The sequence below is a fragment of the Molothrus aeneus genome, chromosome 27 (genome assembly GCF_037042795.1).
Source record: "Molothrus aeneus isolate 106 chromosome 27, BPBGC_Maene_1.0, whole genome shotgun sequence".
Lineage (NCBI taxonomy): Eukaryota > Metazoa > Chordata > Aves > Passeriformes > Icteridae > Molothrus > Molothrus aeneus.
This window is the reverse complement of record NC_089672.1, coordinates 3,563,613-3,576,097: the sequence shown is the minus strand read 5'-3', so window position 1 is coordinate 3,576,097 and position 12,485 is coordinate 3,563,613. Positions and strand designations below refer to the sequence as shown.

At 55.1% G+C, this 12,485-nt stretch overlaps 1 protein-coding gene and 1 non-coding gene across 3 annotated transcripts; one reads left to right on the top strand and one right to left on the bottom strand.

Annotated features, from left to right (window-relative positions):
* Positions 1 to 66: 66 nt before the first annotated feature.
* Positions 67 to 173, bottom strand: LOC136567132 (U6 spliceosomal RNA). Its single transcript, XR_010785108.1, has one exon. It is a non-coding gene; the product is annotated as a U6 spliceosomal RNA (small nuclear RNA).
* A 338-nt stretch (positions 174 to 511) lies between these two features.
* TMEM259 (transmembrane protein 259) lies at positions 512 to 12,464 on the top strand. 2 transcript variants are annotated; one of them, XM_066566426.1, is made up of 11 exons: positions 512 to 1,098; positions 2,739 to 3,005; positions 3,266 to 3,377; positions 5,625 to 5,735; positions 6,628 to 6,750; positions 7,071 to 7,171; positions 8,027 to 8,084; positions 8,400 to 8,483; positions 8,876 to 9,008; positions 9,358 to 9,457; positions 10,071 to 12,464. In XM_066566426.1, the coding sequence occupies exons 1-11, from the start codon at positions 874 to 876 to the stop codon at positions 10,875 to 10,877; spliced, it is 2,121 nt and encodes a 706-aa protein (XP_066422523.1). In that variant the 5' UTR covers positions 512 to 873; the 3' UTR covers positions 10,878 to 12,464. The 2 variants fall into 2 exon arrangements, with proteins under 2 accessions (XP_066422523.1, XP_066422522.1); XM_066566425.1 differs by having other exon boundaries at positions 3,266 to 3,431.
* The last annotated feature ends 21 nt before the right edge of the window (positions 12,465 to 12,485 follow it).

Here is a 12,485-nt window from a genome sequence, read left to right as displayed (position 1 = left end):
CCCCGTGCCGGTCTCGGGGGAACAAAAGGGTAACCCCGGGGAGAGGCTTCGAGACCGTACCCGGGAAAAAATATGGAACGCTTCACGAATTTGCGTGTCATCCTTGCGCAGGGGCCATGCTAATCTTCTCTGTATCGTTCCAATTTTAGTATATGTGCTGCCGAAGCGAGCACGAATTGCTGTACACCCGCAGCGCTTTTTAAACCTCCCACTTTTGACAACTTTTACCTCAGCACGAGTTAGTCTCTTTTTTTGACCTGCGCTCTTCTTCACAGGGTCATCTCCCAGGCGATGAGTTTTAATTTTTTTATTCTAAATCTTCCCTTTTGGTGAATTTTTTTCCATTTTCGAGGCCAAACGGACGCACCGAGTGACGCCTGCGCGCGGTGCATCGTGGGAGAGCCCTTCATTTGCATAGAGGCGGGGCCAGGCACGGAGCGTGTCCTCCACCGTCCCGTCGTGCCCTGGGCGCGCGTGTGCGCGCACGCGCACGAGCCGCCGTGGCCGGCGGAGGAAAATGGCGGCGGAGCGCTAAGGGACGGGACGGGGCCGCGCCGGGACAGCTGAGCCGCGAGCCGCTCCCGGGCCACGCCGCGCCTCCCCGCCCCGCCGAGAGACCCCCATGGCCGCGGGGACATCCCGGCAGCCACGTCCCTGATGCGTCTGCCCCGGCCGCGCAGCTACCGGGCACCACTGAGCGCCCAGGCCTGACCCATCGGGCCTGACCCGCCGCCACCCCGAGGCGTCTGCGCCGGGCAGGGGCCGGGGAGGGGGACGGAGGCAGCGCCGGTGCCGCGCCCGCCCGGCCCCAGCCCGGCCCGCGGAGGAGCAGCAGCATTTTCGGGCCCAGCCCTCAGCGGCCCTGCCGTCAGGATGTCCGAGAACCAGCCGAACGCCAACAACCACCACCCGGCCAACAACGCCGGGGCCGCCGGCGGCAACAACCGCGGCGTCCGCAACCCCAACCTCAACCAGAACCCCCTGATTAACGTGCGGGACCGCCTCTTCCACGCGCTGTTCTTCAAGATGGCAGTGACCTACGCGCGCCTCTTCCCTCCCTCCTTCCGCCGCGTCTTCGAGTTCTTCGTTCTTCTCAAGGTGAGGGGCAGCTCCTCCCAGCCCGCGGCCGGGCTGAGGGCAGGAGTTTCATTAGAAACACCAAAAGTCTTGCCTCTACCGGAGGTAGCAGGCTGTGTTTGGCCCACGCACACCGAGCTGTCCCTGGAGCTCCCGTGGGCCCCTCCTGTTAGGGAGACATTGGTCTCCGTGGTGGTCCCGGTGTTCCCTCACTCTGGAGCTCTTCCAGATCTGTAAATTGAGAAGAAATTGCTGAGCCAGCTTGCTGGGCAGCCAGGCTGGTTTCATTTTCTGTTTCCTAGCAATGGCACTTTTTGGATACATTTCCCACATGACCTACTGGATTGTTGGAGTTTTTGCTGGAGTCTTGTCTTCCTGCTCCACGGCTTCCAGGGTGGGAAATTAGAGAAAGGAGAAGGGGAGAGCAGCTTGCCAGGCAACAGCAGCACACTCCTCTAGGTTTCAGCAAGAAAACATTCAGCACAGCTTCTCTCATGCTGCACAGATAGGTTTTCTACCCTTTCAGGAGACGTTTGGGTTTTCCACATCCCCGTTCCCTCTCCCAGTTGTCCATCTGCATCCCAGCAAACCGGCTGGGACAGGGATAGTGCTAACGGTGCAGTGGTCAGGCAGAGTGGCTGGGAGCAGTTTGTTGTGCTTCTGCCTCTGATCCCAGCTCCTCCCAGAGAAGGAAGAACTTCCTCAGGGCTCTGTGGAGAGCAGCCTGCAGGGCCAGGGGTCAGCAGCCTGCTCCCAGCTCTCCTCCAGCTGCTGGCAGGAGGGAAGTGGGTACCCACATTCCCATCCCGAGCCCTGGAATTACCCCTGGATCTTCTGTGGCTCCTGCAACCAGGGAGGTGGCTCTGCTTTAGCTTCCCTCACATGTCCCTGTGCAGCTCCTCTGCAGAGTGGTGTTTACCAGGCTGTTTGTTCATCACAAATAGGTCAGGACAGCGGGGCTGATGAGGACAGAGCAGAGCAGGGTGGTTGGGAAGGGCGCTCTGAGCTCAGCAGTGCCGCTCGCTGTGCCAGCTGTGCTCAGAGCTCTGAACTTTGGACGTCTCTGTTCACTCCAGGGAATGAGTTTTTTTTTTATTCCACCCTGCTTTGCTGTGGTTTATGGCTGTTCCTGGGACGGAGGCAGGACAGGGAGCTGTGGTGCTCTGTGCATGGCCTCGGGGGCCAGCTCAGCCTCCTGTTCTTTGGGGCAACAGATCTGGGTTTGGGTCATCCTGCCCAGGGGTGGGTTGGTTTGCTTGGAGTTTTCTTTATTCTGCCTTTACAAAGCTGGGCAGGCTTCTCTAGGTTTCAGCAGGAAACTCTTTGTGCTGAGGAGGGAAGGGTTGGAAGGCGGGGATGTGTTTCCATTTCCTTCAGCGTGCCTCATCCCACACTGGTGCTGTGTGTGGTGGGTTTTGGGGACGCTGTTGGATGCAGGACCTGAGCTTTCAGAAGACTGTCACTGTCAGCTCTCACGAGCAGGAGCAGTTGGTTCCTGATGCCTTGCTGGAATGCCAAGGTCTGGCTGCTGCCCTGTTGCTGCAGAGAAGCATCAAAGCTCTCGTCCGCTCACCCAGATTATTCTGGTGTTTCACAGGCAGAGAAGAGCTGGTGATAACTGGGGGGGTCTGACAGTGTCTGCCTTGTCTCCTGCCCTTTAGGCTCTCTTTGTGCTCTTCATCCTGGCCTACATCCACATCGCCTTCTCCCGCTCTCCCATCAACTGCCTGGAGCACGTGCGGGACAAGTGGCCCCGCGATGGCATCCTGAGGGTGGAGATCCAGCGCAACTCCAGCCGGGCCCCCATCTTCCTGCAGTTCTGCGGCGTGGAGAAGTTCCCAGGAATGGTGGTTGAGTCCACGACCGAGGAAGAGGAGGAGGAAGAGGAAGAAATGACTGTGGATATGTTTGAAAACAGCTCCATCAAGGTAAGGATGTGTACGCTGGGGGGAAGTCGTGGTTGGAAGTGAAGTCTCTGTGTGATTCCTTGGTCTTTTGGAAACAAAGCCTGTTCCTTGGCTGCTCCTGAATCCCCACATTGGCCTCTGATGGTTTAACACAGAAAGGAAAACCAGAGAAAACGTCCTTTGTGGGGTTAGGCCTTGGTGTGGATAGAGAGAGCGTGGCAGGTGAGAGGTGCAATAAGAAGGCTGCTGAGGTGGCTTTCCCTACTCTGGTTTTCCAACAGTTTGAGCTGGATATCGAGCCCAAGGTGTTCCTCAAGCCATCCCGGGTGAGCAGCACTGAGCTGCCCCACAACGACAGCCAGGAGTTCTCGTTTAGTGACGCAGCCACTAAAGGTATGCAGCCTCTGCGGGAGACTGTGTCCGAGTTTGAGATGCTAGCCCGAGCAGGTAATCACACCTTCACTGCTACCTGTGCTCCTCCTTCCTCCCATCATCATCCTCCTCCCCACACGTCCCATCCTGGCTCCTTGGGGCACCTGCACAGTGACCTTCAATGTCTTCCTGGGGATAATGCTGTCAGTACTAACAGCAGACCCACAGCAAGCTCTGCCCTGGGGCTGGGGGGAGGCTGGGTTAGAAAATTTGCCAGGCCAGGAGGTGTCAGATCAACCACAGGTGAACAAAGCTTCTGGCCTGGCAGGTTCCTGTGGTATCTCAGATGAGCCTGAACCCCCTGTTCTGATCCATTCACTGTCCCCTGCAATCCACAGGGATCTCCTGACAGTGACATGAGCAGGGTTTGGGCTGTGCTCTGGGTGCTGAGCCAACACGAGCACTTGGAGCAGCCAATTTGCTACAATTAATTAATCCCAAAAGCCACCCAGCGGGTTTTGGTGGATTGCAATACAGCACTGCTGTTCCACTCGGATGTTCCCTGGCCTTATCCCACCCTTTTCCTGCCTGACCTAAGCTGCTCAGCACTTGTAAATTCCAGAGGCAGATTTAGTAGCTTTGTATTATTTAAAATGCAATTCCAGTGTGGAAAAACTTCTGTTTCTAGTGGTTAAGGTAGGAAATGTAGTAAGGAATATTTATCTTAAAATAGAGATGTGGACTTGGATTCTTTGGCTTTTTCCACAAAATTTGCCAGAAGTTGGCCTCTTTCACCCCGCTGTTGTCCCTGTGAATGCTGGAATTGTGGCTGTGGAGGAGGATGAGACTGGACACTGTCTTGATGCTCATCCAGAGCTCATTAGCCCTGAATTAAAGGTCATTAAGACCAGAGAGCAGTGAATGTTTTTGGTGCTGGACCTTTGTTGCTGGTGCCCAGGTTGTGCTGGGCTGGGGCACTGGTGGGAAGTCCCTTGTTTTGCTGAATGCTTGGTTGGAAACAATCCAGAAAAGGAGAGGAAGAGAACAGGCTGTTTCCCAGATTAGTTACAAAATTCACATCTTTAATTCATTCCCAAATACCTGATTTTCTTATTTTTTCCAGGTTTTCTGTTTTCTCAGCGCACCAAATTTTATGTTTAGTCAGAATATTTTACCATGAAAAAAATATTTTATTATACAAAGGAAGTAATTGTTTGTTGATATTTAAACCCTTGATTTCCTTTTGAGCTCAAAACTGTTTATAATGGAAACAAAAGACAAACCCAACAGCCCAGCTTGTGTTTGCTGCCCAATAAGGGGATCAAGAGATCTCTGTCAGTGCTGGGTCAGGTGTGTGGCTGTTCAGTTCTTGTGTCCCTTTAACTGTCACCGTGGGTGGTGCTGGGAGCTGCCTGACAGCTGCCTCCCCCCTCCTGGAGATACACCCTGGCAGTCTGAAAGAGCAGGGATTAAATTGCTTGGCTCTGGCTTAGCAGGAGGTTTTGTCCTTTCAGAGATGATGTAGCAAAAAAAGCATCTCTTTGGAAGCTTTCTTGAAAAAAAAAAAAAAAACCAAAAACAAAAACCAAAGCAGGAAAACTTCAGGCCCCACCAGTTTTTGGGAAAGCTGTAATTGCTGCTGCCTTCATTTCTGACATGTAATTGCAGCAGTGACCTCAGTCCCCTGGGAAGTGCTGGGCTCTCACCTCTGCAGCATTTACTTGGTGTTCAGCAGGTGTAAAGTGGATTTTCCTGCTGCTTCCCAAACAACATGGAAAGCAGAAATTGAGCAAAGCAAGAACCGGTGGCTCTGGGCTTGCCAAGCAAAGGTGTGGGCAGGGTCTGGGCAGAGCTTGGAACTGCTGCCCTGAAGCTTTCCCAGAAATCCCACATTAAGGACTAATGTCAAGGGCTGTAATCCCAAAGAGTTTGTATTGATTTATGTTTAATTGGTTGAGGGAAGCCTGGAGCCCACATTTACAACCAGTTCCCTTTTCAAGAACATGATGGTAGGGAGGGAGGGAGGGAGCCCAGAGGGGCTGTTTCTTCATGCTGGCTGTTTGCAGATTGTGTTGAGTCTCCCAGTGTGGCCACAGGAGGAGTACATTGTGGAATATTCTCTGGAATACGGCTTCCTGCACCTTAGAACCCCAATTCCCTTTTCAAGAACATGATGGGAGGGAGGGAGGGAGCCCAGAGGGGCTTCTTTTCGTGCTGGCTGTTTGCAGATGTGGGTGTTGAGTCTGTCCCCCTGTGTCTCTCTCCCAGTGTGGCCACAGGAGGAGTACATTGTGGAATATTCTCTGGAATACGGCTTCCTGCGCCTGTCCCAGAGCACCCGGCAGCGCCTCAGCATCCCCGTCATGGTGGTGACCCTGGGTGAGTGGGAGGCAGCCTGGGCAGGGCAGAGGCTCAGGGGTGGGTACCTGCAGTGCAGAGACCTCCACACCATCTCTGGGAACTCTTCCTGAAGCTGATGGTGCTCACTTCCCACGCAGGAGAGCTGCATTGTGCAGCCTGTCTGCCTTTAGTAGGTCACAGCTTTTCAGAGGAGCTTTCTGAAATGGTGGAGCCTGGTTCAGTGAGCCCTGATGTCATGCCCAGCACAGTTTTCCCACATGGAGCAGGGAAGAGCTCTCTCCCTGGCAGGAGGCACTGAAGCTCTGAGCAGCGGTTAGAGCCTGTGGCCAGAGCAGCTGTGCAGGAGCAGGGGACAGTGCTCACAGATCTGTCACACTGTGTGTGCTGCTGTGCCCCTGTGGGCACCAGCAGGTCATTTCCCCAAACAGTGTTCTCCTCTCCTGGCATTTGCTCTGTTAAAACCTGTCCAAGTCAGGAACATGGCCTCAGACCTTCTCGTGCCTGTGAACCTCTGTATCTGTTAGTGCAGCAACCTGAGAGGAGCTCATCACTTCCTCCCACTCAAGCTGAAGCAGAGCTGGATGGGGGTTAAGCAGCTCTCCTGTGCAGTAATGAGCAGTCAGGGTGAGCCCCAGAGACAGGCCAAGCCTAGAGGGCAAATTCCCTTTGTGTCTGTGCCAGCACAGAGTGTGACATCCCTGACAGTCCTTAAGGCCCGACTGCCATTTGCACTTCAGTGTGGCTGGATCTGTCAGGGAGGGTGAGATTTTCCCTCCCAGGCCTCCCAGGTTTGGTTTTACTGCTCCAAGTCCACATACAGACACAGCTCTGGTGGCACAAGTATCCCTCACCTTGTGCCTTTGTGGCTCCAGGTGTGAACAGTGTGAAAGGTTTTTTGTGTTCTCTCTAGATCCTACAAGGGATCAGTGCTTTGGGGACAGGTTCAGCCGCCTGCTGCTGGATGAGTTCCTGGGCTACGATGATATCCTGATGTCCAGTGTCAAAGCTTTAGCTGAAAATGAGGAAAACAAAGGTAAGGCCTGGAGGAGTCTCAGCAGAGGCTGCTTGGAGCAGTGGGTGTTTGTTCTGTGGGTGCCTGACTATCATCTTCTGACTATTGATTAATCTGTAATGCAGGGAGCAGCTCCCTGTGTTATTGTCAAGGACAAAACGAGAGAGGCAGGAGGGGAGAGGTGTCTGGAAACGTGATTTCCTCCCACCTCACCGCCCTGCATGACAATGAGTGCTGCCCTGAGGATTTGCTCCAAATCCTGTTTCTTCAGCAGGCACTGGAGCTTGGTTCTTAGTCTGTGGTTTAATCACACTCAGCTTGTGTTTGTGCTTTTTCTCCAGGTTTCCTTCGCAACGTGGTGTCCGGGGAGCATTATCGCTTTGTCAGCATGTGGATGGCCAGGACGTCCTACCTGGCAGCCTTCGTCATCATGGTCATCTTCGTAAGTCACTGTGAGCTGGGCAGCGCCTGGCCTCAGCCTGGTGCTGGGCAGTGAGTGCTTGGTGATACAGCAGAGCTCTCGTCTGCTTTTAAAGTGTAGTTGGTGGAGGATGAGGCCTTACTCTTGGGCATGTTTTTGTTTGCTTGGGTTTTTTTTTTAAGTTCCTGAAGTCCACCAGTGGAATGAACAGTAGAGCTGACCTAAAATGCAGTGTTGTTTTTGTTGTCAAAAGGGAGCTGCTGTTAATTTCTTAGTGTCCTTAAAACACTCCAGCTGTCAGTACAGGGTGCAGACATTTGTCCTCTGAGACTTTTAAGAACAGCCCAGACTGATTTGCCAGCAGGGATCAAGATAAACCAAATGATGATGTGTGAGACAAGGTGTTTTCAGATACACATCAGACAAGATCCCAAGCCATAACTACCTGGTGTTTGCTGTCTTGGGTGGCTGTGGGTGACTGTCTCTTTGTGTGTGGCTGTCCCACCCATGGGGCAGGTCTGTGCACAATCACACTGCGGGCACTGAGGAGGAACTGAGTGCAGGGAGGAGCGGGATGGAGCACGGGAAAATCCCTGCTCCCAGCTCTGTGGGTTGGTGTGGCCCCAGTGCAAACATTCAGGCTTGGTCCCTTTACAAACAAATCCCTTACTGTCTGTTCCCCTGCAGCAGCACAGAGATTAATTGCTGTTTGTGAAGCTCTAATTACTCTTTGGGAAATGGCTCTGCACAGCTCCAGCTAATGAACGTGGGATGTGCAAGCCCAGACTCGCCTGGGTCTGTGCCGCACTGCGATTCCGAGCGACTCCCCGCACCCGTGGGGCTCTAATCTGCCTCCCCTTCTCTCTCCTCTTCCAGACTCTCTCTGTCTCGATGCTGCTGCGCTACTCACACCATCAGATCTTTGTCTTCATTGGTAAGGACTGGCCAAGGGCTTTGGGTTGTGCTGGGTACTGTGCCTGCTGCAGCACAGGGTGTTGTAGAGTCACAGCAGGTTTGGGTTGGAAGGACCTTGAGGATCATTAGATCAGTTTAAAGGGTCCTACCTGTAGCTGCACGGAGAGTACATCCTCCTGCTCCCATCACTGCACTTCCCAGAGCTTATTCTCTGTCCTGAGAAGCATTGGCTGGGGACAGAGGATGTGGCTGCACTGAGCAGACAGCACTGTGGGGTGGAGGGTTCTGTGGCCCTCCATCCTCTCTGTGCCTCAGCCTGTTTTTCCTCTTGCAGTTGACCTGTTGCAGATGCTGGAGATGAACATGACCATTGCATTCCCTGCTGCTCCACTCCTCACTGTCATCCTGGCTCTGGTCGGTAAGGACTTGCTTCACTGCTTGTGTCTGCAGCACGTCCCTCTGGGATCTGTGGGAAGTCTAATTCCCTGTTCCCAGCTGGCCACAGCAGGTGGTTACTGTGGCTGCTCATCACAAGGCAGAAGGCTCTGGAATTTGATGGCACAGTCAGCTCCATTGTCCTTCTGGGTCCCCTGGAAAAGCAGCAGTTTGTTGGGAAATCCCAGAATCCAAGGCTTTGTCTGTCCCTGGAGCTCGTTGCGGACTTGCACTGTGTGGCCACGTTGCATTTGTACAATTTTAATTTAAAAAGCAGCAAAACCTCCCAAAATCTGCGCTGCGAGACGCAGCTGATCTGTGGGATGTGGCAGGCAGAGCATCCTTGGCTGTAGCTGATGTCCCCTCTGTCCCCAGGTATGGAGGCCATAATGTCTGAGTTCTTCAATGACACCACAACTGCTTTCTACATCATCCTCATCGTGTGGCTGGCAGACCAGTACGACGCCATCTGCTGCCACACCAACACCAGCAAGAGGCACTGGCTCAGGTGAGGGCTGCCTGTGGCCACATTCCCTCTGCCTGTCCTCCCCCAGCTGCTCTGATCCTTCCCAGCACCCCAGGCACAACAGCCTCCTCTCCTAAGGGTGTTATTTGTGTGGCTGCTCGAGAGCTGCCCCACACGTCACAGGGTCCAAAGTGAAATTTTTCCAATTTGGATTTGGGCCTGGGTCTTGGAATCACCTTGATCTTCCCCAGCCTCTTGTTTTGTCCTATTCATATCTCTAATTATCTGTTTAATGAGTCTGTGTCACTCCCTGTGAAGTGCCCCAGCTCAGGCTGGTGTTGGGAGAGAAGGGAGCTCATATTTTCCTGATTTTTCTTGCTTTCTTGTCCAGATTCTTCTACTTGTACCACTTTGCCTTCTACGCCTACCACTACCGCTTCAACGGGCAGTACAGCAGCCTGGCTCTTGTCACCTCCTGGCTCTTCATCCAGGTGAGTCCCTGCTGCACCTTGGGGGGTTTTGTCACACTTCCTCTCCAGCTAGGTTGGAAGAAGGGATCCTCATTTCTCTTAAGAGATGGAATTGAGCCTGGTGTGGAAATGGAGCAGCAGAATGAGGCTGTGGATGTTTGGATTGCTGCCTCCAGTCCAGCCATGGGACTGACAATAACCTGATGCCACAGGGCTGTTGGGAAGGATTTCTGTCCTTCTGGAATAAATCCTGGGGAGGCTCTGCCTTGCAGAGGAACTCTTCAGGCCTGTGCAGTGAGGAGTGCTGGTGGGATCAGCTCCAAGCTTATGACTGATATCCTGGATCAAGCATACCTGGGTGAATTTGGTTGTTGACCTGCTGCAGGGTGGGGACAGGGAATAGAGGATGGGCCAGAGGAATGCTGTCATCCTTCTTTTCCCAGCCTTTGCAAGTGGAGAGGGGTTGTACTCTGTGCCTGTCTTCAGAGAGAAACTATAAAGCAGCTTGCAGTATCATAGTGGAAGGGATAAATCTTTGCAAACTTGCTGGTGTCAGAGCAGCAGGATTCTTCAGGAGAAGTTTGGTTTACTTGGGATGTGGTGGCCTGTGACACCTTTCCCTTTCCTCCGCCAGCACTCGATGATTTACTTCTTCCACCACTACGAGCTGCCAGCCATCCTGCAGCAGATCCGCATCCAGGAGATGCTGCTGCAGAACCAGCAGGTCGGGCAGGGCACCCAGACCACGCTGCAGGACAACCTCAACAACAACACCACGGCCGCCCCGGTGGAGGCCGGGCCCCGCCGAGCCCCGCTGGCCCCCGGGCCCCTCGGGGAGGGCGGCGCTCCGGCCGCCCTGAGCCCCGGCGAGGCCTCCAGCGTCATCGCCGCCGCCGCCGCCTCCGTGGGCAGCGACCTCAACTGGGTGGCAGAGACGGCCGCCATCGTCACAGAGGCCTCGTTCCTGTCTGACCTGAGCAGCACCCTGCTGGAGCCCACCGTGGTGCACGAGGCCGTGGCCAACGGGACCCCTCAGGAGGCGGCCGCGGCCTCGGGGTTGGTCGCTCGCATCAGGGTCAGCAGCGAGCACCCGGAGACGGCCGTGGGCTCCATCACCATCGAGGTCACCTCAACGTCCGTGGTGGCTGCAGCAGATGCTTCCCCCACTGCTGGGGCTGCCCCTCTTGCCCCGCTGCAGGAGGGGGTGGTCCCCAGCTCCTCCCTTCCCAAGCAGACTGAGGCTCTGGAGGGCTCAAACAGCCGAGCAAAAGCCGGTGGTAAAAACTGCACGGGCAGCAGCGGCGTGGCAGGGCCCCTGCCAGCCTCGGGGGGGGACAGTGACCAGGACAGAGGTTTGGAGGACCGGGGGGAGAGCAGCCCCTGCCCAGCACCAGCAGAGAGAACGCCCAGCTCAGAGCCAAGCTCCAGGAACCTGTCCTGAGCCCCGTTGCTGTCACTTTGGACTGCCAGGAAGACATTTGGATTTTGTTTGTTACTATTTCTCACTTCACCATCATCCTTAACCCATGGATCCCTCTGAGCAGAGCCGGAGCAGCTGGGACAGAGCAGGGCTGCTGTGACCTCCCTTCCCTAGGGAAGGCACTGGGGGGGCTGTGGGAAGGATGGGGGGTTTTGGTCCCCTGGCTCCTCTGAGGCCACAGGTGAGCCAGCTACCTGTTCCCACCCTGCCCTGCTCGTGCCCTGGCTTTTCCTTGACCCCCGATCCCTGGCTTTGCCCCTGCAGCTGTGTTTGCAGTCCAGGTGCTGATCCCAGGTGGGAGCTGACCTGGGACAGGCCACAGGTGTGGCAGCTTTGTGGTTAGAGTGGGACTGGGTGGAACAGGCGGTGTCCAGCCCCTGTGGGAGAGCCACAGAGGTGATTCCTGGTCACCTTTCCTGCTCCTCAGGGGAGGAGGAGCTCTTCCCTTCCCCAGGCACAAAGTCTGCCCAGGCTAGGGCACAACCAAAGCAGAAAGCTACAGTTCAGCCCCTTTTTTTCTGTCCCTAAACTTCCCTTGGTGGGTGGGTTGGGAGGTGGAAGGTGCTGTGTGCAGGTGGGAGCTGCCATCCCAGGAGCCACGAGTGATGCTTGGAGGGAGCTGTGCTGCAGTGGGGTGAGGGCAGCAGCTCTGTCCTGCACAGCTCTGCTCTGGGTGAAGCAGCTGCTTTCCAGTGCCTTGTCCCTCCTGGGGGACACGTCTGTGTTTAGGATCAGCCCCATCCCAGAGGAGAGAGCGGCTCCTCGTGCCTGGATTGTTGCATGAGCTGATTTAGCAAAGAACCAAAACACTAAAGCCAAGACATTTCAGCTGGTTTTCCCACGTTTCCCTGGCAGTGGAGGTGAGGCTGGCAGAGCCTGCCCTGTCCCAGGGGCTGAGCTGGGGGGCTGCCTGTGCACCCCTGCAGAGGGGCCAGATCCATGCCAGGGTGTGCTGGAAGGAGGGTTTGTGCAGGGAGGTGGAGCAGAGCGAGGCAGGATGAAGCTCTGGGAGAACCATGGTGGGACAGGGCAGGGACAGGAGGTGACCTGTGGGCACTTGGCTCTCTTGGGGACAGCTGGGTCCCTGCACAGATGTCCCTGAGTTCAGTGTTTTTCCCCTATGGCTGAGCAGTGTCTGGAGTCCCTGGCCCTCGGGGGGCTCCGTGCGTTTCAGTGTTACCTTATCAACACGGGGGGGCTCAGAGCCCCCTCCTCACCCCTCTGCCTTTCCCACCTGGGTGCCCCCTTTTTGGTTTTTTTTCCTTTTTACCTGGAGCAGCCATGGTGCTGTTGCAGGGCAGGGGGGACCCTGCTGTGACCAGCAGGTCAAATCTTGCTGCTGCCCTCACTCCTGAGAAGGAACCTTGTGGCCAACTGGCTCCCAGCCTCTGGAGTGCCAGGAATGACCACGGGCTTTTCAGAGGAGTGGGTGGGAGGGGAAGGGGGGACACCAAACCAAATGATTTGATGAATGAAGAGTAGAGTTCATTCTATTTAATTAATGTACAAAATGTGTTTGTATATAATAATAAATATTATCTCTTAACAGCTCCTGCAGCGCTGCCCCAT